We start from the raw sequence: 26,455 nt of genomic DNA, 5'->3' as shown, positions 1-26,455 counted from the left end.
AAGTAGAAAGATTACTGCATTTCAGCCTCAGGAAGTCTGTTTTGGATTTCTTGCACTTGTTTTGGGTAGCAGTGATTACTAACTTTTCTCTCAGTGATTACTGAGTGAAAAGTTGGAGATTTTGACCTTTAGCCACTGAATACAAAAAAGGATTGAAAAGATATGAAGTGATTGTGAGAGAGAATTATTGTATTAGTTTATTACCAAGATATAATAACAATGAGTTAAGGAATGCTATGATAGAAAATGATTTATTGTGCAGGCTGTGTAGAAAAAATGAATGGGAATTTTTGGATGGGTCGAGAGGGTTCACAGACAATTCTTCACGCAAACTATTGATCACAGAAAAAATTCACTGAAGATGTTATTCGCTAGAAAATTAAAATCATATTGCATTGATACCAATACATGAAAAGTAAATGCAGTGCAAGATAAATTTCACAAAATATTTTTTTTAATGTATTGTTTATTTAGATTTTAATTAGACTGCATAATATTTTTATTCTTATACAGTGAAATTAAATTTTATTGATTGGCGAGTGTCCAAATTTCTGTTTTATCTTAAAAAGTTTCTCCTGATGGAATATTAATATTTACAAAACTGGAATAGGGTGGTTTAGGGAGAAAGGGCAGCACATTTAAAAATATTTATTCTGTGAACAATTCACTGTTTTTCTGCACACTTAGACACCCATCCAGATGTGACACACACACTATTTGAACTAATTCAGAAGATGAGGTATTTCAGTTACTGAATACATGTGTATTTTGAAAATGACTCCGCTTTTCCTACATAGGAAAGATATGCAGTATGCTGTTATTGTTTACAGAGCTAGTTTAAGATCATAGGTGCACTTTTGAGTAATTATATTAATTTTTTTTTTTTATTAAAGAAATGATAATAAAATTACGTAAATGCCATCATAATGATGTAAATCGGCATAAGCTAAATTGCCATCTCTGGCTGAAATGCGTCTTTACCTTTTCCTTCAATGCTAGTATTTTCAGACGAAGAAATTCATCTCTCACCTAATAACAATTAAACATCAATGCCTATTGCAAGTTTCGAACCCACACCTCATTGGTGGGAAAGGGTACTCTATCTAGTCGGTTGTTGTTCATCATCATGGTTTATTTACAATTTACAATTCGTAAATAGGGAAACAAACTAAATAAAAAGGAATAAGAAAAAGTTAATTATTATATGTAGCTTTCCAGGCATTTCAGTTTTGAGCCAGCTGAGTTATTTCCCATAAAGAGAGAGAGAGAGAGAGTATCTATGCTGATAAGGTGGTTAATATACTGCCGGAAGTGTTTAGTTGATATTCCTCTCCATCTTTGTCCATTTGAGCAGTATATAAAAATAAGATGTCAAATTATGGAGAAGGAGGATGTCTCAGTTGATGTCCAAGACAATCAAATTGACACCTGTGTTGGGTTTCAATCGTGGGTTTTTGGTTTACCTCTTCCAAAATAGTGGAATTACGAATATGATCCTTCCAAGAGTAACCGAGAAACAGTCTTATGCAGGCTGTATTAAAGCTATTACCCCCCCCCCAACTGGCTATGATGTTTATAGATGTCCAGCTAAATCTGGATAAGATTCTGTAACACCTATTGAATAACACGGACAAGTGCAATTTGGTCTCACTATTTCTTCCACCTCAGCCGGTAGAGAGGTTAATGGTTTTTATTGCTTTTTTGGTGGAAATGTTTCATGTTTCTCCACAATATAAGACGCTGCTTTGTAAAGCCTAATTTTTGTTTCCAAGGTAATGAAGGGCAAGTGATATATATTTTAAATTCCTGTGTTGATTGAGAGCTTTATATTCTTAAATTGTACATATTTGGTCTGATGCATTAAAATAAAGAACTTTTATTGTTAAAAGACCAGAAGATAAATGATAAAATATACAAAAAGCCAACAAGTTTCACTAGCCACTGTCTAGCATTTTCAAGGCTGAACTGGTGTGAAAACAAATGCAATAAGTTACATGTAAAACATACACTTTAGTAACTGTTGGGCCGTTACATTTGATCATTCGTGTTTGATGGCGTGCATGTGTTCGAATGCTTCAGTCAGAATCCGGTACATGACCACGTGTTGTGAAGTTTTTTGCATATTGTAGTTCTGTTGAACTGAGAGAGATGATGAGATTTTTCCATCTGTCTTTAAGAATAATACCTTGATTTCTATTTTCTTGTTGGCTTTTTGTATATTTTATCATTTATCTTCTGGGCTTTTAACAATAAAAGTTCTTTAGCTTTATATTCTCTTAATATTATACCAAGCTCGGTTCTATGAAGTGTGGTCATACAAAATATATGTATCTTTCTTAAAGAAATTAGTGTGCCACTAATAAAACAAATTCCAAAAGGCCCAAAGACACCTGCGCATATGGTTATTAGTTAAATTTTATTCACAATCACTTTCTGACAGTAGCTACATTCTTTTCTGTGAAACTGGAATTAAATCACTGCCATCACCTGAAACACTTTGGCCATCTTGTTCATATTGCAATGGTGAAATGTTTTCTTCAGTAAAAAAGAACTAAATTAGCACTAATTTCCAATAATTCTGAAGGTTGATTTTTTTTTACCACGAAATCTGTAATCAATCGTTGAGATCCTAGTTTGATTAGATCTTTGTATAATTCTTCATATCACAACATACACAACTTCAGTTCATGTTTAAACTGATCAGCTTGTTTAGTATTTGGATCATGTGTAAGAAAATGACTTTGCAATTTACTAGCCATCTGAAGCCCTTCTTTAATTAATTTTATCCCAATTTCTTTAATTAATTTTATCCCAATATCATCAGATTATCATCTGATGATATTGGGATATTCAATTATATGCAAAGGTACAGGGTTTTTCTTTTTCTATACATTCTGGCCAACTAGCTTTCCAGCATGCATTTAAAGTTAATGGTTTCAATTCTGATAATGCCAACTTATCAAGTTTGATGCAATCCAAAATAGAAAATTTCTTCCACATATCAATAACTGTCAGTAAATTATCCTTATCTAGTTTATCCAAAATGCATAGGAATGTTCTTATGTAGTAAGTTTTGAAGGTTGCGATCACACCCTGGTCTAATGGCGCATTGTTCATAATCAATAAAACTTTAAGTCCAGATTTTTTTTACATCAAATAGCATTTAACTTCTGGAACAAAACATTGATGGAACATTCGTTAAAAATGTCTTTTGTAATCCAACCTTTTTCTTGTTTGCCTTCTAGTGCACTGGTAACGTGAATCCACACCTTTTATTGTCTGCAGTCTTAGGGATTAATCTCCTAAAGGATTGCTGCAAAATAATAGTCATACAATCCGTTATATTCCCTTGATTACATGAATATAACAGATCATCTGTCGGTTTAACTTCGTAATTACAAAAGCTGATTTTTTTTTTCTGTCGCCACAATTGTCTACATTCTGTAGCATAGAGTAATCCCTGATAATTAAAACACTGAGGGAGTTTCCCAAAATTCAAGTTTAAGTACATATGTACCGTTCAAGGAAATAATGATAATGGAAATAGCCTTTTTAACAGAACTGAATTCAACAGAAATTTTGAAAATAAGCGGCATTTGAGCCGTGTTAAATCAAAATATACCATGCAAAAATAGAATTGCTTTTGTTTTCTAGGCTGTTATTTCGAAATCATGTAAAAAAAAAAAAAAAAAAAAGGCATGTAAAAAGAGAATATAAATATAAAATTTCTTAGTGTCATAAAATACTAGTATTGAAGCTGCACATGGCAATTTACTCATGCTGATTTACATCATTATGATAGTATTTACATAATTTTATTATCATTTTCTTTAATATAATTACTCAAAATTGCACCTATGATAAGTGATATCAGCATGCAGGATATCTTTACTATGTAGGAAAAGTGCAGTGAATTTCACAATACACATATATTCAATAACTGAAAAATCTCATCTTCTAAATTAGTTCAGATAAAAAATATATCAAACCTGGATGGATGTCTAAATGTGTAGAAAAGAAAAATAGTGAACAGCTAAAAGAATAAATATTCTTAAATATTGTGCCCTTTCTCCCTAATTATTCTTGAATTTTGTTCTCTCTAATAACTATTAACAGAATAGTTAATAGGAATATGTAAATAGTTAACTATAAATATTAGTTGGATATAACTATTATACCTAAATATTCTTAAATATGGTGCTCTTTCTCCCTAATAATCCTATCCCAGTTTTGTCATCATCAAATTCCTGCCATGTACCCAGAAGGGGTGTACAGGATATGATAGTACTACATGAAAAAATTATATCATTACTAACTTCCTATCTACAATTTTCCTCCAAATCAGTCTATTACTTGTCAAGACTCCAATATTATCAGATCTTATATTTCTATCGTCTAAGGCACTTTGTACCGTATCAATCCACCTATATCTTGGTCTTCCTCTGGGTCGTTTTGCTGCCAACCTGGCAGAAGACACGTTTTGCTAATCTTTCTTCGTCCATTTTGTTTAAGTGACCATACCACCTGAGATTAGCTCTGCTAACGCATTCCTGGATGCTGACAATGTCAAGTTCTTTCCTAATATCGTTGTTTTTAATATGATATTTCCACTGATGCCATCTGTTCATGCCTATAATCTTTCTCAGAACTCTCATATCAGCGGTCCCTAGTCTTTGGTCAAGTGTTTTACTTCTGACCCAGCTCTCAGATCCATAAGTTAAAACTGGTTTAAACACCGTCTTGTATACAGCTAATTTAGTGTTCCGACTAATTTCTCTCTTATTCCATATGAATTTATTCAATTGACTTCTCACCAAACCAGCTTTGCTGATTCTGTTGTCTATTTCTATATTTAATTTACCATCTTCACTAAAAATCGTGCCTAAGTAGCTGAAATGTTTTACTTGTTCCACAGGTTCTCCATTCATTGAAATGTCATTGAATCATTGAAATTGAATCATTGAATGATTGGCAGAATCATTGAAAATGTCAACACAGTTGACATTTTCAATGATTCTGCCTATTTTCATTGTCTTTGTCTTTTTATTGCTGACCTTCATACCATATCTATTACAACAGCTATTCAATTTAGTCAGAGAATCTTGCAGACTTGTAGCGGATTTATTTAAAAGTATAACATCATCCGCATAAAGCAAAGAGCTGACATTAACATCTCCAATTTTGATATCATGTTCAATACCACTTTCCTTCATAATGTGATCCATATAGATAATGAATAACAGAGGGGACAATGTACATCCTTGTCTCACACCAGATTTAACATTAAACCATCTTCCTGTGCTTCCTTCAATTCTAACTGCTGACTTACAACTCAAATAAAGACTATATAATGCCCCATTGACATCATATAACTGCAGCGTATTGAATAGCTTCTCTCTTGGCACCTTATCATATGCCTTTTCCAAATCAACAAAACTTAAATACAGATCTTTGTTATATTCCCATGCTTTCTCCACTATTTGTCGTAAAGTGAAGATCTGATCCTGACAGCCTCTGTTTGGCCTGAATCCAGCTTGTTCTTCACCAAGCTTTTCTTCCACAATTCTTCTCAACCGTTTCTCAAGTATACTTGCATAGATCTTGCTAGGAACACTCAGTAGGGAAATACCTCTGTAATTCTCACATTCAGTTTTATTTCCCTTTTTATATATGGGTACTATGAGAGCTCTACTCCAATCATCGGGAATTCGTCCCTCTGTCCAGGCTTTCTGAACTATGCAGTGCAGCCACTGTAAGACTCTTATACCACCATACATCAGCATACTTATACCACCATACTTCCCAGTTTTGTAACAATTAATATTCCACCTAAGGAGCCTGTAGTAAGAAAGAATATTAATAACTTTATACAGAATAAAAAATTTCACAATGTTAAATATAATCTAAATAATAAATACATAAAATATTTCTTTTCTTTCTTTCATATATGGGAATGACTTGAAATAGAATTTCAAATTTTCTTGTGATGAATTGTCCGGACAAGGGTGGAGAGACTTTATTTGGATGAGACCTAATTCAGGACTAGAGAAATAAGATCATGGGAGGAACAGTGAGAATGTGTGTGTACAAGTTCAACAAAGGTATGCAAACATGATATGAATGTCAATGAGCATGGTTATGAATCATGCTTGTTGGCACCCCCACTTAATCTGCTTATTTCTTTTTTGTGAGACCCGTCAGAGTTAAGATATGCAGAGTACTCTGGGATAAACTTCTGATGGAAATTAATTGCTTTGGGTTCAAACTTTTTGGGGATATATGTCGGGGGGGGGGGGGGGGGGGGGAGATAAGAAAGATAAAGCTGTTCAAGTGAACCAAATAGACTGCAGATGTACGTACATGAAAAAACCAGGAGGTAACTTGTTATATCTATACACAAGTGCCAGGAGCATCAGGAACAAAGGAGGTTCAGTTGCCTTGGTGAATATGCTCTTCTTGAGAGAGCATATTCACGTTGACAGTAGTGAAATCTGACTAGTTCTCTAAGTCAGATGTAGAAATTGGAAACACTTGTAAAGAATAGAGTATTTTTAAGAAGGAAAGTGGAGATAGAAGAAGGGGAGGGTCTAGCTAAGGTTGAAATTGAAACTCACATAAGCAATAATGTTCCATGGATTGGACTATAATGAAATTACTATGATGGGTACTAAATGAATTATCATTAAGGTGACCTAAGTTATCTGCACATTGATTTTCCTATCAGAAAACCATGATAACAAGATGTTCTAAGGGAACTTTCTCAAGAAGCAGCATGTGAAAAAAAAGGAACGAGGTCAAAGTCATTGGATTTGATCATACTATCAGAAAGGATCTCAGTTAAAAGATGCAACTATTTTGCCATAAGCTGATCACAGTGATACTGTACTGACCTGGAAAATAGCAAAATGAAATGGCGCTTTTCCTCTAAAGAGAGTTCTAATTTGACACAAATGGACAGCAACAAAATTCAATATCTTGACTTAATAGTGGCCAATAATATCTGTCAGACATACTTTGCAAGGTTTTCCTAACTTTGTGTCCTGCCAGAGAAGTAGAATGATATTGGTCAAGTATCTAAGTTATTATTTTGCTTGAAGCTATTATTTAATCATCTATAAGACTTTTCTTACACCGCATACCCAAATCATTAATAAATGAACCTCTAATATTTACTTCACTCCCTTTAGTTAGTGCCGTGTAAACATTTCTCCAACCATAGTACCTTTCTTTTGAGCCTAAATTATTCTCTATGTACTCCAATATCTTCTTCACATGAAAATTTTCAATTTGTTGTTCAGAAGCTGATACAAAAAAATAACTGCCACAGGCTCTTTTTCAATCACTGAAAAGAGTCACCTTCAGGGGAACATTTAGCTTTCTGCTAAGAAAAGCTAGCAGTTTTAATTCTGCCACTACCTTCTGGTCAACTACTGCATCAATTGAAATGTAACATGCTTCTCCCAGCCTTTGGTGAGTTAAAACAAAAAGATTTATGAGAGCTTCCTTTAGTTGTTCAAAAGCCTTCAGCTCCTTAATCTCCTCTCACTTAAATCTCACTCCCTTTTTTGTGAGACCTGTCAGAGGATTAAGATATACAGAGCAATTCAGGATAAACTTCTGACAGAAATTAATTGCTGCAACAAATGTCAATTGATGAACTGTCTTCAGAGTATTAAATGAATTAAGGACAAGTACATTTTCTCCATCTAGTCTTATTCCATTACAATCTATTATATGATCAAGATTCAAAACTTCACTCAAAAATAACTGGCACTTTGAAGTTTAACTTTAAATTTGCTTGATGCAACTTAGAAATAACTGATTTGACACTAGAAGAATAAACAAGCAAATCATCCTTAAAACAAACTGCTCCTTTTCCCGACATATCAGAAAAAAACATATTACAGCCAGAAAATATTGAGCTGAATTCTGTGCACCCTGGAAAATTCTGGTTAATTCATGTTTGGCTCAATATTGCTGTAAAGACAAAATAATGTCTACCTCCCTTTCTTAAAAAAATCTGGTAGTAGTCACTATTTAAATCTTTGAAAACACAGTGGCTCCTTCAAGGGATGCTTATAATTCCTTTATATTGAGAAGAGAGAAGCTCATAGGCACAAGTTTATATATATATATATATATCCCGCCCATCATGGGTACAAGAACCTATAGCACGAGGTTCAGAAAAGCATTGGGAAAAAAGTTGTAAAGAAAAGAGTTGTAGGTTGAAATTGTTGGGAAACACATCATGGTGAAGGGGATAACATTGTTTATGGCTCCAATTCTAAAACAAATCTAAGCTCTCCATATGGTTTCTCTAACAAGAGAAATGTAACTTTTTGAATGCTGAATAATTCATACTTGCACATACTCCTGTATGAGTTGTTTAAACTTGTCAGCATACTCGAGTGATGTCTGATACTGCCTCACAAAAATCAGTTTATCTGAATTACTCTTGGAAGAATGCTCCACCAACACTTGCTTCCGACAAATTAGATATCTCTTCAGTAAAAGACGTACAAAATTTTTTAAATAACCACCTTAGAAACCGAGATAGCAGCTTTATCTTCCTCAGAAGAAATACTGCCGATTGTGTTTTCTCAAAAAGTGCTTCACAAGAATTTAAGCTCTTAGATAATACAACCGATGAAATATGCTTTTCAAGAATATAAATCTCTTGGAGATCTGAAGACTTAAATGGAGTAGAAAATTCATTAGATTGTGAAAGTGGAAATTTATAAGTAGGATTTTGGTATTCCACAATCAACTTGCAACTTAAATAAATAATAAAATAAATCAGCTAACAGCTTTTTATTCCTTAATAGGGAGTAGACAAAGCCTTTATACCCTATCTAGCTTTTGGAGGCTGAGTGGGAAGTTCAATCTCCACCAGTAGCCAATCAGAGATAGCTGGCCCATGTCTATCACTAATTATAGGTGGTTAAGTGCTGCCATCTTTTGGTGCCTAACTCTAACAGGATATGTTATTGTCTGAAATAATGTGGGTACTACGGTCGATTTTCTTGAGTTCCCAGGAGGAAAAAACCGCTTACCGTGCCAGAGATCGACTAACTCGGGAACCGGTTGAAGATAGGCTTAGAAAAAGTTCCTCCAATCAGCAACTAGACTTGAACTTAGGTCTAACTTGCAACTTTATAATTCATATTTCACAACAAGAATATCCGTTCAGAATCAAAAATTCACGAGATACCTTTAAAGTATGGAAATTCAACATCAGTTATTAAAGCTTCGGCAGCTACAATCTTAATTGAAAATGCCTTTTTTAGAATCACAGATAAATCTAAGTTTGACTTTCCCTTGTAAACTATTCTTTATTATTCGAAAAAAAATTCCATTATAACAGAAGGACTAGTTCCAATGCCATAAAGTACCTCACATTGGATTCCCAAAATAACTACATAAACCATATTTAGAGTTTGATTTAATGTGACAAAGGTAGTCAAAATAGATGAAACTGGGAAAATAAAAATGACAATGTTCAATTGGATTGGTTGAAAATCACAGATCACAAATCACAGCCACTGATTTCTGGGTACTACTGTCTCGGAGCACAAGCATTTATGTTTGTGCCATTTTTAGAATAACATTGTCAGGCGTTATGGGTTTGCAACACATTTAAATTAAAATTCTTTGGTTTACTAGGTTTATAAGAGAGAGAAATTAGATTTACCATTTGATTTTTAAAAGTTGAGGGTTTTGAAAAATCTGCAAGACAAAATCTTGATAATGTAATCTTGACCCTTTTCGTTCTAACACCAAAGAATTACAACTTTGTTGTTATAGATTACTACTGTTTTTAGTATTTATCAACAAGACTGATATCACCTACATTTATCACTTTTGGAATTTTTTTTCAGTCTCAGACTCAAAATCTGACAGAAGTTACAGAAACTGTCCTTGAAGCTTTATAGAGCCCCATTAGCTGTATAGAATTCTGCCATCATGTGAAAAAGCTCGCATTCCTCATTAAATTCTCTTCAGCTGATGTTATGTCCAATCTTGTTTTATTAAATTAACACCTTTATGGACACCCATTTCTAATTCAGGTTTCAAGCCATTTCTAAATTGGAATAAAAGTTATTTCTAAGAAATTATCATTATCAGAAGCCTTTACATCAAATCCATAAATAGTATCCATGAGTCAATCATAAAAAACTGAGACAGTTTCCTGGAAAATCCCTGTAGCATCCAATTTTAAATGTTGCATAATCTGCAACAGTCTGCCTCACTCTTCTAGAACTATGAGCAAATCTCTTAACTTTCCCTTATAATTTTTTTCTTAGAATGAGCAGCAACGAGTATCTGACTATTAACCAAGAGAAACTAGCTGTTTCAGCAGTTTCAAAACATCTAAATAAAATTCCTGAAATAAAATTTTAGATTAAATGAAACTGGAAAGAAATAACTTAAGAATGCTATTCATTCTTAAATTTTTAGATTAAGTCATTAAAACAAAAACATTTTCTTCTTGTGATTTTCTGTTTCTAGTATCTAAATTTATTTATTTTAAAAGAATTAGTTTTCTCTATCCTTAAAATAGATCTAATTCATTAAATTTGCTTATCTTACTCTTATAAAGACAGAAGAATCGTAACACTTCATTACAAAAAAAAATTATATAAATATTGTTTAAAAAGATTTCATAAGAAATATGCACTCTCTCTCTCTCGCGCACGCAGACACACACACACTTAAGCTTAATTTCAGGAATAAAGAAAGTTAAGTTCTTCTAACAAAACAAAGAAAATACAGTTGTTTGTTAATCCTCTCTACAAGTAAATTTTGGAAAGCAATTTTGGCTTTCCAAAAATTCACTATGATTCAAGGTGAACATTCTTCCCAAATCATTCTCTTTCCTTAAACAGAAAGAAATGTTCTTGTCCTACTTTGGTAGATTTCAGTGTTAAAAAAAAAAAAAAAAAAAAAAAAAAAACTGTTGGTTTAAATTTTCTAAACAATCCCTTCATAGTAATGAAACATGTTCCTTTCTCTCTTGTAAAGTTTCCTTCTTGTCTATAGTGTTCTATAATATATACTATCATAAAGAACACTATTTAACTGAAAACACAACTTTGTCTTGAAACAACTAAAATGTTCAGTCTTCAACTTCATTTATTAACTGAGCAAATTCATGAAGAAAACAGTAAACAAAATCACTAAAGGAATTAACTTTTTTCTAAACTGTGCTACTGTTTATACTTTTAAAACAATATTAGAGGCTTTCTTCTAGTGGTCATTCACCATTTGAAAGAAACACTTTCAGACAAATCAATTATTTTAATCTCCACAAAAACTTCACAGCTGTTGCTACAAGTTACGCTGCTTTTATTATGTCTACATACACATGCATGCACTTGCTTCAAAGTGCATGTTTAAACTATACTAGTGCTCTTTGTATGGATAGGATGAAACGATATGCAAAATAAATTTTCAGGTAAGGAAAACATTTATTCTACAGTTTTAGTCTATTAAAAAACAATTCTTGATGTATGCTGGCTGAAATTAAATGTAGATCTTAAAGTTGAAAACCGTCTACTCTAAGTTATCTCTGTCACCACTCATAATTAAACTTACAAACTATTTTAATAACTTTAAAATTTTATACAATGATTTATTAACATAATTTTTACTGTCTTTGCAAAGACAGTAAAAATTATGTTAATTTAATTCAAGTCAAGTAAATTTAATTATAATGACAATTTAAATTTAACAACAGAATATTACTTCTTTTACATTTTTACATGCTAAATTAAATTTCATGACAGAGTTCCTTCTTTTACATGCTGTGTTAACATGCAGTTTGATTTTAAAATCTCTGAGTAATGGAAATGCAAAATTATTTGGCTTGTGTTTGGTTAACCTTATACAGTACTAGTCTGCAGAATTTCCATGCACAGATTAACTTCTATCAAAATATCTAAGTCAGGTGAAAAGTGTCAGTAAGTTTCCATCAGGTTGGAAATATACTTGCCAAGAAATTAAATTCTTGTTTCTATCCATATTTCTGCTCTAGAGAACAAGCAAACAAAAGTGTGGAAAAACTCAAGTCACAATAGCAGCCGCAATATAGAATGCACTTAAAAAAAAAAGTCTGTTCTGTAAAACTGCTGCAAGGTATGTACAGTGCATTATCCATAAGCAATGCAAAAACAAAGGTCTGAATATATATATACACCAACAGAAAAGGTCCAAACCATCTCAAACAGTTTAAATAAGGCAGGCATATGATAATATGTCTAGAGCATATCACAAGCCACACTTGTTCACTATCCATTCAGCTAACTAGGATGAGCAATTCAAATGCATCAATTCACCTGCTCAGTGTCTTTTAGGATTTTTTTTTTTTTTTTTTTTTTTTTTTTTTTACCAAATAGAGCTTGTTAGCCACTCCTCTACCATTCTATTTAAATAATCATGCAACCATAAATAAGCTTTCTCAGACATGTTTTATAAATGCTACTCATGTCAAATTCCTTTCTAATATTTTCATTTTTATGCTATGTGAGTGGAGAAAAAAAAAAAAAATCAAAAATCTGGAGTACACACACACACATATATAAGTAGAAACAATTATGCCCATCCTCAGTTTCTTAATAAGACATTTTGGTCATTAACTGTTTCATTTCTAATTCAATTTTCAGATCCACAAGTTGAAATTTGTTTGAATACTGTCAGATATACTAACTGTTAGTGTTTTAGCTAAATTTTCTTTTACTCCATATAAAACCAATAGGAATATTTTAAATACCCAAAAAAGCATCAAAAATGAACATACAAAAAAAAATCCCTTCTCTACACACAATAAATAAATAATTTTCACATCAAATTAAACAGTACTAATACAAACAGAAACAACATACAATACTACTTAGACATCCACACCTAGTTCTGATCGACTCTTAACTGGCCAAACTACATCCTGCATAACGATTCCTTCTATCACAAAGGTGCCACTTGTGCCTCTGTAATCCAATATTCCACAGAATGCCAAATATAGAATATTTTCTGACCTAATGTTTAAAGTTTCATTGTTCCATTCATGTGTTCATCTTTACTGCTTTCTAAACTCTAAAAATGACTGACCTCTTCAACTTTATATCACTGAAATTAATTATTAAACATTGTAAAGTCATCTTCCTAGGTGATTTCAATATTCACAAGTCTATTAGGCTTCTCCTCAAATTCTACTGATTAAGGTAAGGGAGAGTATTTTCTGTAAACAATCATCTATCAACCAGAACACCAGATCATCAACTCTTCCAAGCTGATGTTTTATTAGCCAGTTCTACCAAATATACCAAAGGGGTTACCTCATCCTTCTGTAAGTCTGACTATCTTATGCAAGCTTCTTCTTCCAGAGAATACATTCACTTAGCCATTCTGAACTTTGTGTTCTTAGAGCTACAAACTACCAAGTGGGATGATTGCTAGAACTTCTGCTCTTTCTTTCCAAGATGAGAATACTGCTCTCACTTTCCTGATCTAAATGCATACTTTGAATGAGTAACTAAAATTAACCAAAGTATGCTGAATACAAAGTATTCAGCATACTTTGGCCTCAATATCAACCTAAATTGAAGCACATAAAAAATGCACAACTATCAACAAATTTATATCAAACTTTGAAAGGGTAAGTTCAGAAAACTCGCATATTGCACAAATGGAAAAGCAAAGTCTCTGCAAAAAAGACATCTTATACAACAGCATATTGGTTGGATTTACGCTACAAGAAAATAATAAGGCTAGGGTTCAAGAGTTATAATGGCTAAGAAATTAAAGTCAAAGGTCACACAGCAAAAATTACCGATGTAAATCAGGATTCTCAATTTTGACATGTAAGGATAAGGAATCTGCCTCTTTATAAGGTCATGATATGACCTTATTGCATAGCAAAAAGGTCAAAACTATGAAAATAGGCACATGGAAAACATCAACTGAATAGTGAATCTATAGAACAAGTAAAATATTGCAGCTATTTAGACACAAGAAGTTAAATATGAAAATATACAATAGAATAAGCATAACTGGTATAGTAAGCTAGCTGAATAAATTTATATGGAATAAAATAGAATTTAGTTAAAACATCTTTCACAGTTACACAGTGATCAGCATTCATTATTAAAAAATTATAGAAACAACTACTGTGTTATAGTAAAACTTCTGTTTAATATAAACCAAGATAATCACTCGACATTTCATCCTTCATATCAAGGTCATTACCTGGAGTACACACACATAAGCAGAAACAAGCTACGATACAATCTACACGCTAAGGTCACACTAATTTGTTCAACCATTAACACTAATGGCCTGACCTCTGGTGGAAAAAAAAAACTTACATCATAGCTACAGTCCTGTTATGTTTGGTTAAAAATTTAGATATATTAAGCTAGAGAGGAGTAAAATTATCTCACATAATTACTTACAGATAAATCTTAAAGTAAAGTTCACCAGAAAATCTTAAAGTAAGGATTTGCTGGTGAACTTGAAAGAAAGTATGTGGCTGAATGTGTGCTATCCAAATTCTTAGGATTTTTATGCCATCATTATTCAGATTAAAATGGTTATTCAAAATTTCACAGGCCTCCTTGAATTTGCATTCATACTAGATGTTTTTGGATGGCATAAAGAACAGGTACCTTTCCAATCAATTTGGTGTAGAGTGTTAAGTGATTTGAGAGGCCTGCTTTACCAAAATTGCTGAATTTAATGTGTTGTTGGTGTTCTTTTTTTTTTAAATTGGAATTGTGCATCCATTCCATTGCCAGGACATAAATAATAATGAAAACTTAACAGTGTAGTAGTGCTTAGTACTTATTTATGTGATACTATATAGTATCCCAGACCCTGAGGATAAATGAAAAGAAATTGATAATTAAGTTCAGGCATAGTTGACTCTTATTACAGCAAACCTTTAGGGACTATAGGAATAGGTTGTTATATGGGATAGCTTGCTACAGTGAATTTTGTTTAGAGTACATTGTACATAAGGAAGCTTCATTCAGAACTTATAGGCCCTTTTTAAATTATCAATAACGTGTTAATGGATCTTTTTAATAATCAAAAATGTCCAATTTAGACCAAAACTGAATTTGTGTATAAATTTTAGCACTTTCCCAATGATGAAATATCTAACAGTGTCTGGTAAAATTCCTTTTTTAACCAAAGGACAGACTCTTATTGCCTTCAATATATCTATGCTCAGTCTTGCTGTCCCTACTTACATTGCAAGAATGATTCTGCCTCTAGTCAAGATGATGCTTTAGTGCAAACCTTTGTTTGCTCATGCTTAGATAAAGAATTAAAACAATATTTCTTGTCAAGTATAATTTACTTTAAAAAAAAAAATACTTGCCACAATTCTGATTCTTGTAACAGAAATATGAACAAACACACAAGACAATTCTAATACAGTAACAATGCCATGCACTTAAATATTAGCTAGATAAATCTGAAAGTATGCGATTCATTTTAGATTAGATTTTTTTTTTTTAAATCATTGTGTGCCCATGTTGAAAATATTTTTTCTTCTAATATCATCTGAGTAATATCTTAACAAGATGTATCAAGTGTGCTGAAAACTTTTAGAAGTTGATGCAGTTTCTTCTCCCCTCCCCCCTCACATTTCAATATATTTCCATTTCTTGCAGTCTGGACTTAGGTATATGTTTGTGCATTATATCAGTAAGAAATTACTTACCTAATTAAAACATTTAAGCATAATTTGGTAAAATAAATATAAATTTAATAATCAATATCAGGTTAGCTACGCTACTTGTAATACTCTCACTGTGTATTATATCATATTATAATTTTACTTTTTAATAAGAATTTTGAGAGACAGGAAGATGCAAGTGGAAAAGCAGAAAGGTATAGCAACCGGAAATGCTAAAATAAATGGGCAAAGCTGATAATATATGCTGTTAAGTGTGCTAAGACTGGCATGAAAAGAAGACCCCATAAGACAGGGTCATTTCAAATAGTGTCACTATCTATAAAATGGGAGATAACAGATCATCCCAAAACCACCAGCAGCTGTGGCATAGCCTATTAAATATTATTGCGGTTAAGTGGATAGTGGTTCAGAAGTCTAACTACTACAGATATGAATCCTATCATGGTACAAATGTTTATCAACGTGAAAACAAGAAATTTCATCAGGTGCTGTTACACGATGTCTCATCTCTGGGAAAGTTTGTTAAAATTTATATATACAATTTGATTTTGGTCTAAACTAGACCTTTTTTTCATTATTAAAAATGATTATACACTATAGTTTGTAAACTATTGTATACCAACTCTAGTTCCAATAGGAGAAAGTGACCATGCAGTCTTGTTCTTGAAGGTTGTTCAAAACGTGTGGAATTGTCAGTCAGGAAAGGATTTATGTGCAACAACAAAGCTAGTGTTTATGACAAACTTAGGTAGCATGGCACAAAAAACTACAAGAATGTCAACAGTGCATGGGAAGTGATCAGGGACTGTTTGAGAGAGGCAGTTTGGACTGCATGCCCAAAGGTCAGGATGGTAAACTGTGTAGAAGGGTTAAATGGATGAGCATGCTCATGAGTAATATGTAGCACAAGCAAGAAGGGTGACTAAGTATGGTATGGTAAGGAAGGCTGAAGCAGATTATGAGAGAAAATTATTAACTAATTTTTTGCTAACTAGCAAGTAAGACAAAGAATATCATGAAATTATAACTTTACTCAGTGTTGATGGTAGGAAAGTAATAGAAGCAGAAGAAACAAATAAGCTAGGTAATCACTTTGCAAAGGTGTATCATTAAGGTGGAGACATGACAGTTACTGATGTGAGAATTGAGGTATACAAACTAGAGGTGCTCAGGATATTGAAAAATATCAATGTGGATACAAAAGTGGGACCAGACAGCATGATAGCCTGTGTGCTATGAGAATGTGCAAGAGAACTGGCAGTGTTTATGATAAAGCTTTTTAAATCTACATCTCCGTTCTGGCAAGGTTCCAAGGGAGTGGAAAAAAGGGTAAGTTAGTTCCATTAGATAAAGGCAGCTCCAAGATAGAAGCAGCAATTTACAGAACAATTAATATCTCAGAGGTGGTGGTGGTTAAAGATAAAATAATTCAGGAATTTTTGGATAGGAATATGATACCCTATGGTAGGCAGCATGACTTTGTAGAAGATAAGTCCAGCCTTAGTAATTTATTCACGTTTCATAATGGTGACAGCGGAAGTGAATAAATGAAACGGTTACATTATGATATTGCTGGATTTGGCAAAGACATCTGACAGAATACTGCATGGAAAATTATTGCATAAGCTGAAGCAAATGGGAATGGTTATGAAGCTGGTGGCATGGATTGGGATGGCTGACAGACAGCACAGTAGTATATGGTAGAGTGGAATCAAGGCAATGAGGGTGGCATTGGACTACCTCAGGGTTCTGTACTAAGGCCACTACTCTTTATTTTATATATTAATGATACAGGGAAGGATTTAAGATGGGGGAATCCCATTTCCTGATGATGCAAAATTGAGAATGCAACAGCTGATAAAAGTGACTTACATATTCTGGTAGGATGATAAAGTGACAGTTAGGACAATGGACATCAACTTAATGTTGCAAAATATAAGAAGGTAAAGCATGTTGGGATGAAAAGAGTACATACTTTGTATCATGTTGATGCTACTAAATTGCAAAAAACTGATGAGGCTAGGGACTTGGGGTGATAGTGGACAAAATTTGAAGTTCGGAGAACATATTGCAAAAGTTAACAGAAGAGCTCAAAGGATTACTTCCAAATTAAAGAACACCCTGACAAATAAAAACAGGGAGGTTAGAAGGATGATTCAGCAACTTCTTGACTACTGTGCACAGATTTGGTCACCTGGATTTGGGGGGGGGGGGGGGGAATCCGGTGGTGGTGAAGATTCAGAGACAAATGACCAAGCTAATGGCAGTTCTGTAGAATTGCTCCCTATAAGGATAGACCGAAGTTGTGCGAGTTGTAAAATTTAATTGACAGGCAGAAGATGGGGAAACATGATAGATAAGTTACTGAAGGGATTCTCTAAGACTGATACCAAAACAATATTTCAATACATGACAAGTAGTGAGAGAACAAGGGATCACACCTCTGGAAATTGGGTAGGAGTGTGATTAGTAAAGCAATGGATTGCCAGAGGTAGATGTGAACTGCCCCGAAGGTGAACAAGTTTAAGGAGAGATCTGATAAGTATTGTGTGAATAATGGTTAGCATGGGTCACTTGCAATGAGTCTTTTGACTCCGTGGAGACATTCGTATAATAAAAATATCTCTGGTTTACTAGTAAGAAATTGCGAAACTACCAGTTGGTCGTTAATTTACACCATTATTAACTTACATACAATCATTAGGCTATAAAAGTACTTTTAAAGCAAATACCTCCTCCGATCTCTTGCCCATCCTTTTCTGCTCTGTCTTTCCCTACTACGCGACCTAGATCTTGAATAACTTCTTCGACTCCTTCTTTGTCTCCTATTCTTGTCTAAAAATAATAATAATAATATGCAATTAAACAATCTATTATCAATATGAAATAACTTAATGCTTTACTATTACTTTCTTTAATAACTAAATCTTTCATATAAAATTTCCATAGCATCAAGAAAGAAAATGATACAGCAAAATATGCCAGAGTAGTAACTATCTCATATGCTCCAGAAGGTACCAGAATTTCAGAGTACACATGATTGCTATGATGAGGTGATTGTGTAAAAATCTCACATGAATGCTTTTCTCATCATGTTCGTTTTTTACAGTTTTATGTATGTTTAGTAAAAAAATTTTGTTTATGATTATTATTATTATTAAGAGAGAGCTCCAGGGAGTCAGGGACTCATTGAGGGAGGCCAGATACTTATTCTTGAATTCATTCACACTGCTTGCACTTATCACATCCGATGCCAATCCATTCCAATCATGGACCACCCTATATGAGAAAAATTTAGACCTCATTCCCCTTCTTACCGGAATGGCCTTTTCCCACCTTCCATAAAATGAAAGATTCCCCAACAACTGAAATCCCTACATGACCCTTCCAGAAGTTTCTATGTCTTAATCATATCACTTCTCTTTGCTAGTGTCAGCAGTCTACAAATTCTCAATGTCTTCATAATCAGTATTCCACAATCTTGATATCATCTTGAAAAATCTCCTTTGCACTCTCTCCACTGAATCAGAATCACAATGGAAACAAGGAGACCAGACCTGCACACAATAGTCAAAGTAATGTCTTGTAAAGACGTTACTTCGACTTTTCATTTTGAAAATGACATTCTTATCTTTACATGTTAAAGTTAGTTTCAGCATTGCAATTATCTTTTGAGTTGTATTTGCAATCTTTGCTACAGAGCCCCTGAACTTCAACTTGCTATCTACTAACACTCCAAGATCCCTAGCCTGATCAGTTTCTTCTAGCATAATCCCACCAATAATATGACATTGGATATCTAATTACACCAAAGTGAATGACTTTACATTTAATGACATTGAACTGACACCCATTTCCTCATAATTCCAGCCGATTCAAATCATTCTGCAACGACTGCATATCAGCAGCATTCCTGATTACCCTACCTATCTTTGCATCATCTGCAAATAACTGTCGCTTGTCAAATCCTTCCCAATATCATTAATGTACAGATTGAATAATAGTGGACCAAACACTGATACTTGTGGTACACCACTAGTTATTTATTTTTATTTTATTAATCTTTGTACTGGCTATGGGCAGTACTACCCTTACATCATGTCCAGACTTGATATAAGCCTAAGCCTTTACTAGTTATCATTGTAGTCATTATCTGGTGGCAACGCTATGCCACCAGTGTGTCCTGTAGGGCCCTCAAGGAAAGAACTTTCATATCCTTCTGCGTAAGCCCAAGCTTAAGTCCTTATAGCTATCTGCGCTCCATACGCCATGTAAAGAGATGGTGGTGCTAGTAAACCTCGGAGTTGCCCCATGCTCCTCCCATATTTTACTAACTAGATCTTGGTTATTCTTATAATAGTTTACCTTATTATTAGGCTGTAGGCTAGTGGGCACCCTGTTCCCACCACCTGGGCATCAACTACCCAAACATCACCATCTCTTTTAATCACCAAGTCTGGCTTATGCAAACCCACAGAGGTCCTATAAGTGCAGTCTCCCAACCTTTGTTCTTAAAGCAGCTGTTCAGAATGGAGACCACTGTGTCATGCCTCCACACGTGGACCCCTTGGGTGCGGAAGCAACACCGGGCTATATGAAACAATGTTTTACTGTAGCGGCAGCCAGCCCTACAGTTTGAGTCACTACCCCATCGAGCTGTGCGGGCTCAGGTGGGCAGGGCATTGATCCTCGTCCTGATAAGGTCAATATACTCGAACCCAGGGAAAGTTTGGTGCCATCCAGTGGCGTAGCTAGGGGGGGGGTGCGGTCTGCCAGGGTGGCACTTTGAACTTTTGCAGTTAATTCTAAAATACAGTCTCGAGAACTCATTTCCAAATATTGTAATACTACTGCGAATTTTCCTTGCAATTTCTGTAAGTGTTGTTAGTTGTAAGAAGTTTTTCTAAATAAAATTTGATTAAGAATTACCTACATTACTATGAAATAGCCTTCGCCAATGTCACTGACGATTTTGCTAACAGAAAAGTAAGAAAAATAACAATTTAGAACGTTGAACTTAAAGTTTTATTTAAAAAATAAACAGTGTTTTAATTTATTTCCCTATGCGGCATTTTAATTTTTTGTAAGATTTTTGGTGTGTATTGAGAGGGGCAGCAAACTCAGGGACTGCCCCGGGTGGCAACAGCTCTAGCTATGCCACTGGTGCCATCCTTTACCAATCATGCTGGGGAGGCACCAGATATGACTCTTTTAAAGGAGCACCATCTACTGAACCGTGCAGTAGAGATGCCCATTTCTTGTGTTCTGCAGGCACTGACTCAATTAAGGTACCTTGATAATAGGACCAGCCTTTAAACCGCCTAAAGTCTTCTTGTATTAATGGGCTATAGATAGAAAGCCTCTCTGCAGATAGGGGAAGAAGCTAGTTCTAACTTCGCAATTCTGGACAGCCGCAGGCACAGGATCAGCCATCTAAGTGATGGAACCCTGAGCCCGCCGTCCTTCATCCTCGCGTGGAAATATACAGTAGGGTGTCGGGCGGCAGTCGGAGCCATGATCTCATGGTTGAATGGATAGCCCTGTCCATTCAGGACAGTATCGAGATATATATGTCCTACCAAGCACCAACTTGTGGTAATAGCGAGTTGGTGCTTGGTAGGACCAACTCGCTAATAGTGGGAAAGGAGAAACAGTCCTTGCTGGGGTTTGAGAGGAGCTTTTCTCAAAGAAGCAATCCCAGATTCTAGGATAGAAGGTACAGGAGACCTTCCCTTTAGAGCGAACATGATACTGAGGTATCTCAACTCTTCCAGGATGGTCAAAGCATGCAACGGCCTCCCGTGCAGGGGAAAACTCTATGGTCTCGACCTTAAGCTTCTTGTCACGACCAGAAGGGACAAGAGCTAAAGAGCAGGACTTCTCTACATTAATAGAAAGGCCTCGAATAGAGAAAAAGTCAACTGCCCGGTCAAGGAGTTCCTGCAAGCCTACCTTAGTAGAGGCTCCGAGAATAAGATTGTCCGCAAAGGCCATAGCACTAAAGGAAGAAGTGCCAGAGTAGCCTATATGGCTAGGAAGAGAGTGAAGAAACTCATGTATGATGCAGTTAAAGAAAAGGGGAGATAGAGGATCATCCTGGTGAACACCCCACACTGGGGGAATAGAAGTCACACGGACCCTGTAGTGATAGTGATGGAACTACCCAAGTATAGCTCCATAACATAGGAAAGAAAGGGATCCGGACATCCAGCAATAGACAGCGCTCGAAGGAGAGCAGGAAGGAAGACGCTAACAAATCTTGCAGACTCACATCCCTTGTATACCACTTTTTAATATCTGTCAGTCAACCATTCTCTTAACCACATTAATATTTTATAATCCAAACCCATATTCTCCAATTGATGCAACAGTCTTCAATGATGTATTCTGTCAAAAGCCTTAGCAAAATCCAAAAGTACCATGGTGTATCCATTCCCCTTGTATAGTTCAATGGTAACATTATTATAGAATGTGAGCAAGTTGATAAAACATGACCTTCACTTAGTAAATCCATGCTGTCCATTGCAAAGTAGATTCACTGTCAACCCATTTCTGAAAGTGAGCCCTAACCCATTTTTCAAAAATCTTCACCAGCACTCCTGAGATACTAATTGGTCGACAGTTGGATACATTGGTCTTTGCACTACCCTTGTCCAATGGGATTGCCATACATTCTTTCCATTGCTGCAGAATCTTCCCTGTTCTGAGTCTCATTATATAGCCTGGTAAAGGAATAGCCAGTTCAGCTGAATACTTGTTTAACAACCTTACTAATATCCTATCAGTCCCTATTGCTGAATGCTTTATTTAGTTTGTACAACAGATCTAATACCTCCTCTGAGTTTCTTCATTCAGTGATTTCAATGTTGCATACACCAGCTTGATAACTTTTAGTAAAATGGGTACTCATTAGATGAACAACCTCTTCTGCATCTGTATTCAGAATAGTCATTCTTTCTTTTACTACAGCATATTCTGGCATGCTGCTTATAATTTTCATAACAGAAATCATCCTTATGAAGATGGCATTTCTTCCACATCATTCATTTCTTACGAATTTCTTGCTCACTAAGATTACACATTTGCAGACTCCTACCCTATTTATTCTTCAAACTCTTGGGACACATTCTGATAATGCATCATTTAAGTATTTTTTAAATGCTTCCCATGCACTGTCAATATTCTTCTCATCCAGCAACCCATACCATTCTGTGAACTTAGTATACTCCTCAGTTGGTCATAATTTCCTGTTTTGTGGTTTAGCATAACTTTTTCTGTATGGAACAATTATAAACTTAGTCACTTATCAAGTGAGTACTGCATGATCACTGTCACCATCTACAGGCAAAATAGTTACGTCTGTAACTGAAACACACACCTGACACTATAATCAAATCTAACACTCTTTGACATTGAGCTCCTTCTGTTACATGCTACTTTAGGAAGTTGTCCAACAACAGCTCAATAAATTCAGTTTCATTCTTCTCGTGAGATTTTACTGCTACCAAATCATTTGGATAATTAAAGTCTCCCAATATGATTATTCTTTTCGTGCCCATTCTCTGCTTGGTGCATTTCTTCATCACTTGCAACCGATCCACCAAGTCTGTAACACCCTAATATGTAATTGATCTAGTTAGATTCCAGCTCACACCAGATGTCTTTAAATTCACTGTCACATGAAATACTGTTACTAGTACTACAATCATAGTTCTCAACACTAACTGGATTCAAGTCATCCAATATCATTACAGCATGCAACCTCCTCTCCTATCCTGTCTATCCTTCCTAAACATACTGTACCCTTTACACTCAATACCAGTTAGTATGTCTGATTCTGATAGCCAGGTCTCACTAATGCCCACCATCTGAGGTCCCAACATATTGACCAAGGCAACAAACTACCTCTTTGTTTCTGATACTCCTAGCATTCGTATATAGACATAATAAGGTACTTGTATGACATAGTTGGACAACTTGCAGATCTCCATTCTTCTCTAGTGCCTTATACATGTAGACATCTTTGCACATGTTTGATGGGTCCAAACCGAATGAACACAAAGTCAAAATTGTTTTCTCTTCGTAATCATTTCCATGATAATGCCCATTCCTTTCATTAGCACGATTATATAACATTGTTGCTCTTACACTCATATTCTCACCATTCCTCCCATTTTACTTTAGTTATCCTAACTCTGTATTAGGTCTCATATCAGTTATTAGTTTTTGAAGACTCCTGATGATACTATATTCAGGTGTAGTCATACCTCTTATACAAATTGAATCTTCCCTCAAACTCATATCCATTCCTTCTACAGTCTGCGCATCGAACTATTTGCCATCATAGTCCTCCTTCTCAATTCATTTTTATCATATGAGTCAATATAGTTACTATTTTCTTTCTCACTCTTGCCCCTTCCAATTAGTTTTTCATGTTCTCTCTCATATTGAACTTATCACTATTTAAGTTGTTAGTACTACTATTACGATCTTGTTTACTTTTCTTTTCTGTTTAATGAGGAATACATTTTATTTTATGATAAGATAATTTTGTGTTTTTACTTAATCAAGCAAAACACATGCGAATATACTAACTTCTTGTATAGATGATGGAATGCAATTAACTTAAACTTCCAAGTGCAGTGAAGTTTCCTAAGAACCTACATTTCAAAAAAAACTGATGAAGGAAAGTGGGAGGAAAGGATCTTTCAGGTAATAAGACAAAACAGTGTTTTAATAGCAAAGGAATTCAGCAAGTTGCCTTCATCCCCCTTGAGAATGACGAGGAGTTGAACAGAAGAAAGAAATAATAGCAAAACATCATGATGGTGTGAATATATGAAACCAGTCATTCTACAATATCAACCATTTTGGCTAAGAAAGAACTTATGGTAGCTAAGGGAACTTCAAGGTTGAATGTCAGAGGGCATCTTTTTGAGCAAATGGAAAATCTATTACTAATTTGGATCAAAGAAAGAGAAATGGCAGGCGATACAACATCTCAAAATGCAATCTGTCAGAAAGCTAACAGATTTATCAAGATTTGAAAAAGAAGACTTCGTGATCAAGTTCTGAGGTAGATGATGATTTCAAAGGTAGCAGAGGTTGGTTTGACAACTTTAAAAAAAGAACAGAAATTCATAGTGTGGTCAGACACGGAGAGGCAGCTAGTGCTGACAAAGCAGCAGCAGCAGATAAATTTGTCAATAACTTTACAAGAATTATAGAAGAAGGAGAATGCCTACCTGAATGTCTTCAAGTGTGATGAGACTGGGTTATTTTGGAAGAAAATGCCCAACAGGACATTTATCACAAAAGAAGAAAAAACACTTCCTGGGCATAAACCAATGAATGATAGGTTAACATTGCTTTTAGCAGCAAATGAAAGTGGAGACTGCAAGGTAAAACCAATGTTAATCTACCATTTAAAGAATCCCCGAGCATTCAAAAAGTTCAATGTCTCTAAATCCAATCTCAGTGCTTTGTAGAAGTCTAACAGCTAAGCCTGGGTCACAAGAATAGAATTTAGAGACTGGATTCGAAGTGCTTGGACCAACTGTCAAAGCCTATCTTGAGCAAAACAATCTCCCTCTAAAAGCCATTTTAACCTTGGATAACGCACCTGGCCATCCAATGGGCATACAATAAGAGCTACCAGAGGAATTAGATTTTATCAAAGCGAATTTTCTTCCTCTCAAGACTACATCTCTAATTCAACCTATGGATTCAGCTGATAATTGCAAATTTTAAAAAACTTTACACAAGGGCACTTTTTACCAGGTACTTTGAAATGTGTGAGGCTATCAACATAACCCTAAGAAAATTTTGGAAGGAAGAATTCAACATTGTCATAGCAATTAGGCTAATTGTAAAGGCTTGGCAAGAAGTAACAATGAAATGTCTCAAAGCAGCATGGAGGAAATTGTGTCCTTCCTTTGGTAATGAAGAAACTTCAGATGAAGGCCAGTGGCAACTGCTCATGATCTTAACTTGGAAGTAGAGGAAGAAGATGTTATTGGAGATGCATGACCGAGAACTGACTACTGACGAGCTAAAGAACTTTTCAAGCAGCAATATGAAGAAAAGGAAATTTCATGTGAAGATGAGGATGGAGAGAAAGAACAAATTACGACTGCTGAAATCAAAAATGTTTTGGCAAAGTGGGAGGAAGTTCAAAATGTTGCCATGAAATGGAATCCAAACAAATCTGAGGTTATCAGAATTGCAGATCAATTTAATGAAAAGTCCATGCAGTTTTTCAGAAACATTTTAAAAATGAGGCAGAAGCAAACAACCCTAGACATGTTTTTTACAGGTGCATTTGTCAAAAAACTCCGAAGTGAGCCCAATTGTCCTTCTGGTGAAGATTGATAATTAAAAACTGTTTTCATGAACAATTCATTTTATTAATTTTTTTGTAGCAAATACATATACTGTATAATAAATAAATGATATTTACCATCTTTTTATGACATTTTAAATGAGTTTTAACTGCATTTTTAATATGTACTATGGTTGTGGGGAGGAGCCGGAACAAATTAATCGATTTTCAATTAAATCTTATGGGGAAATCGCGCCTTGGATAACGACAGTAATCCTGGAACGGATTACCGTCGTTAACCAAGGCCTGTACTTGTTAATTCTTTAATCTCTTATTTTTTAACCTTCTTCTTTGAGGTTAAAAGTAAAATAAGATATCATAAACCCTTATCAAAATCTGTGTTTTGAAACTAAGTTCCTCGAGACAATTTCATATAT

General features: G+C 34.7%; 1 protein-coding gene across 3 annotated transcripts in view; it reads right to left on the bottom strand.

Moving 5' to 3' along the window:
* Positions 1-26,455, bottom strand: part of U2af50 (U2 small nuclear riboprotein auxiliary factor 50) — a 154,684-nt gene that overhangs the window by 109,683 nt on the left and 18,546 nt on the right. For all 3 annotated transcript variants that reach the window (XM_090407544.1, XM_090407545.1, XM_090407546.1), the window contains one exon: positions 18,430-18,532. In XM_090407544.1, the coding sequence (XP_090263670.1) occupies positions 18,430-18,532 (103 nt within the window). Of the gene's footprint in view, positions 1-18,429; positions 18,533-26,455 lie in introns of those variants that run through there.

The sequence above is a fragment of the Typopeltis vanoorti genome, chromosome 17 (assembly GCF_054136105.1).
Source record: "Typopeltis vanoorti isolate ZY-2024b chromosome 17, IOZ_Tvanoo_1.0, whole genome shotgun sequence".
In the NCBI taxonomy this organism is placed as follows: Eukaryota; Metazoa; Arthropoda; class Arachnida; order Uropygi; family Thelyphonidae; genus Typopeltis; species Typopeltis vanoorti.
This window is presented reverse-complemented; position numbering and strand designations above follow the sequence as displayed.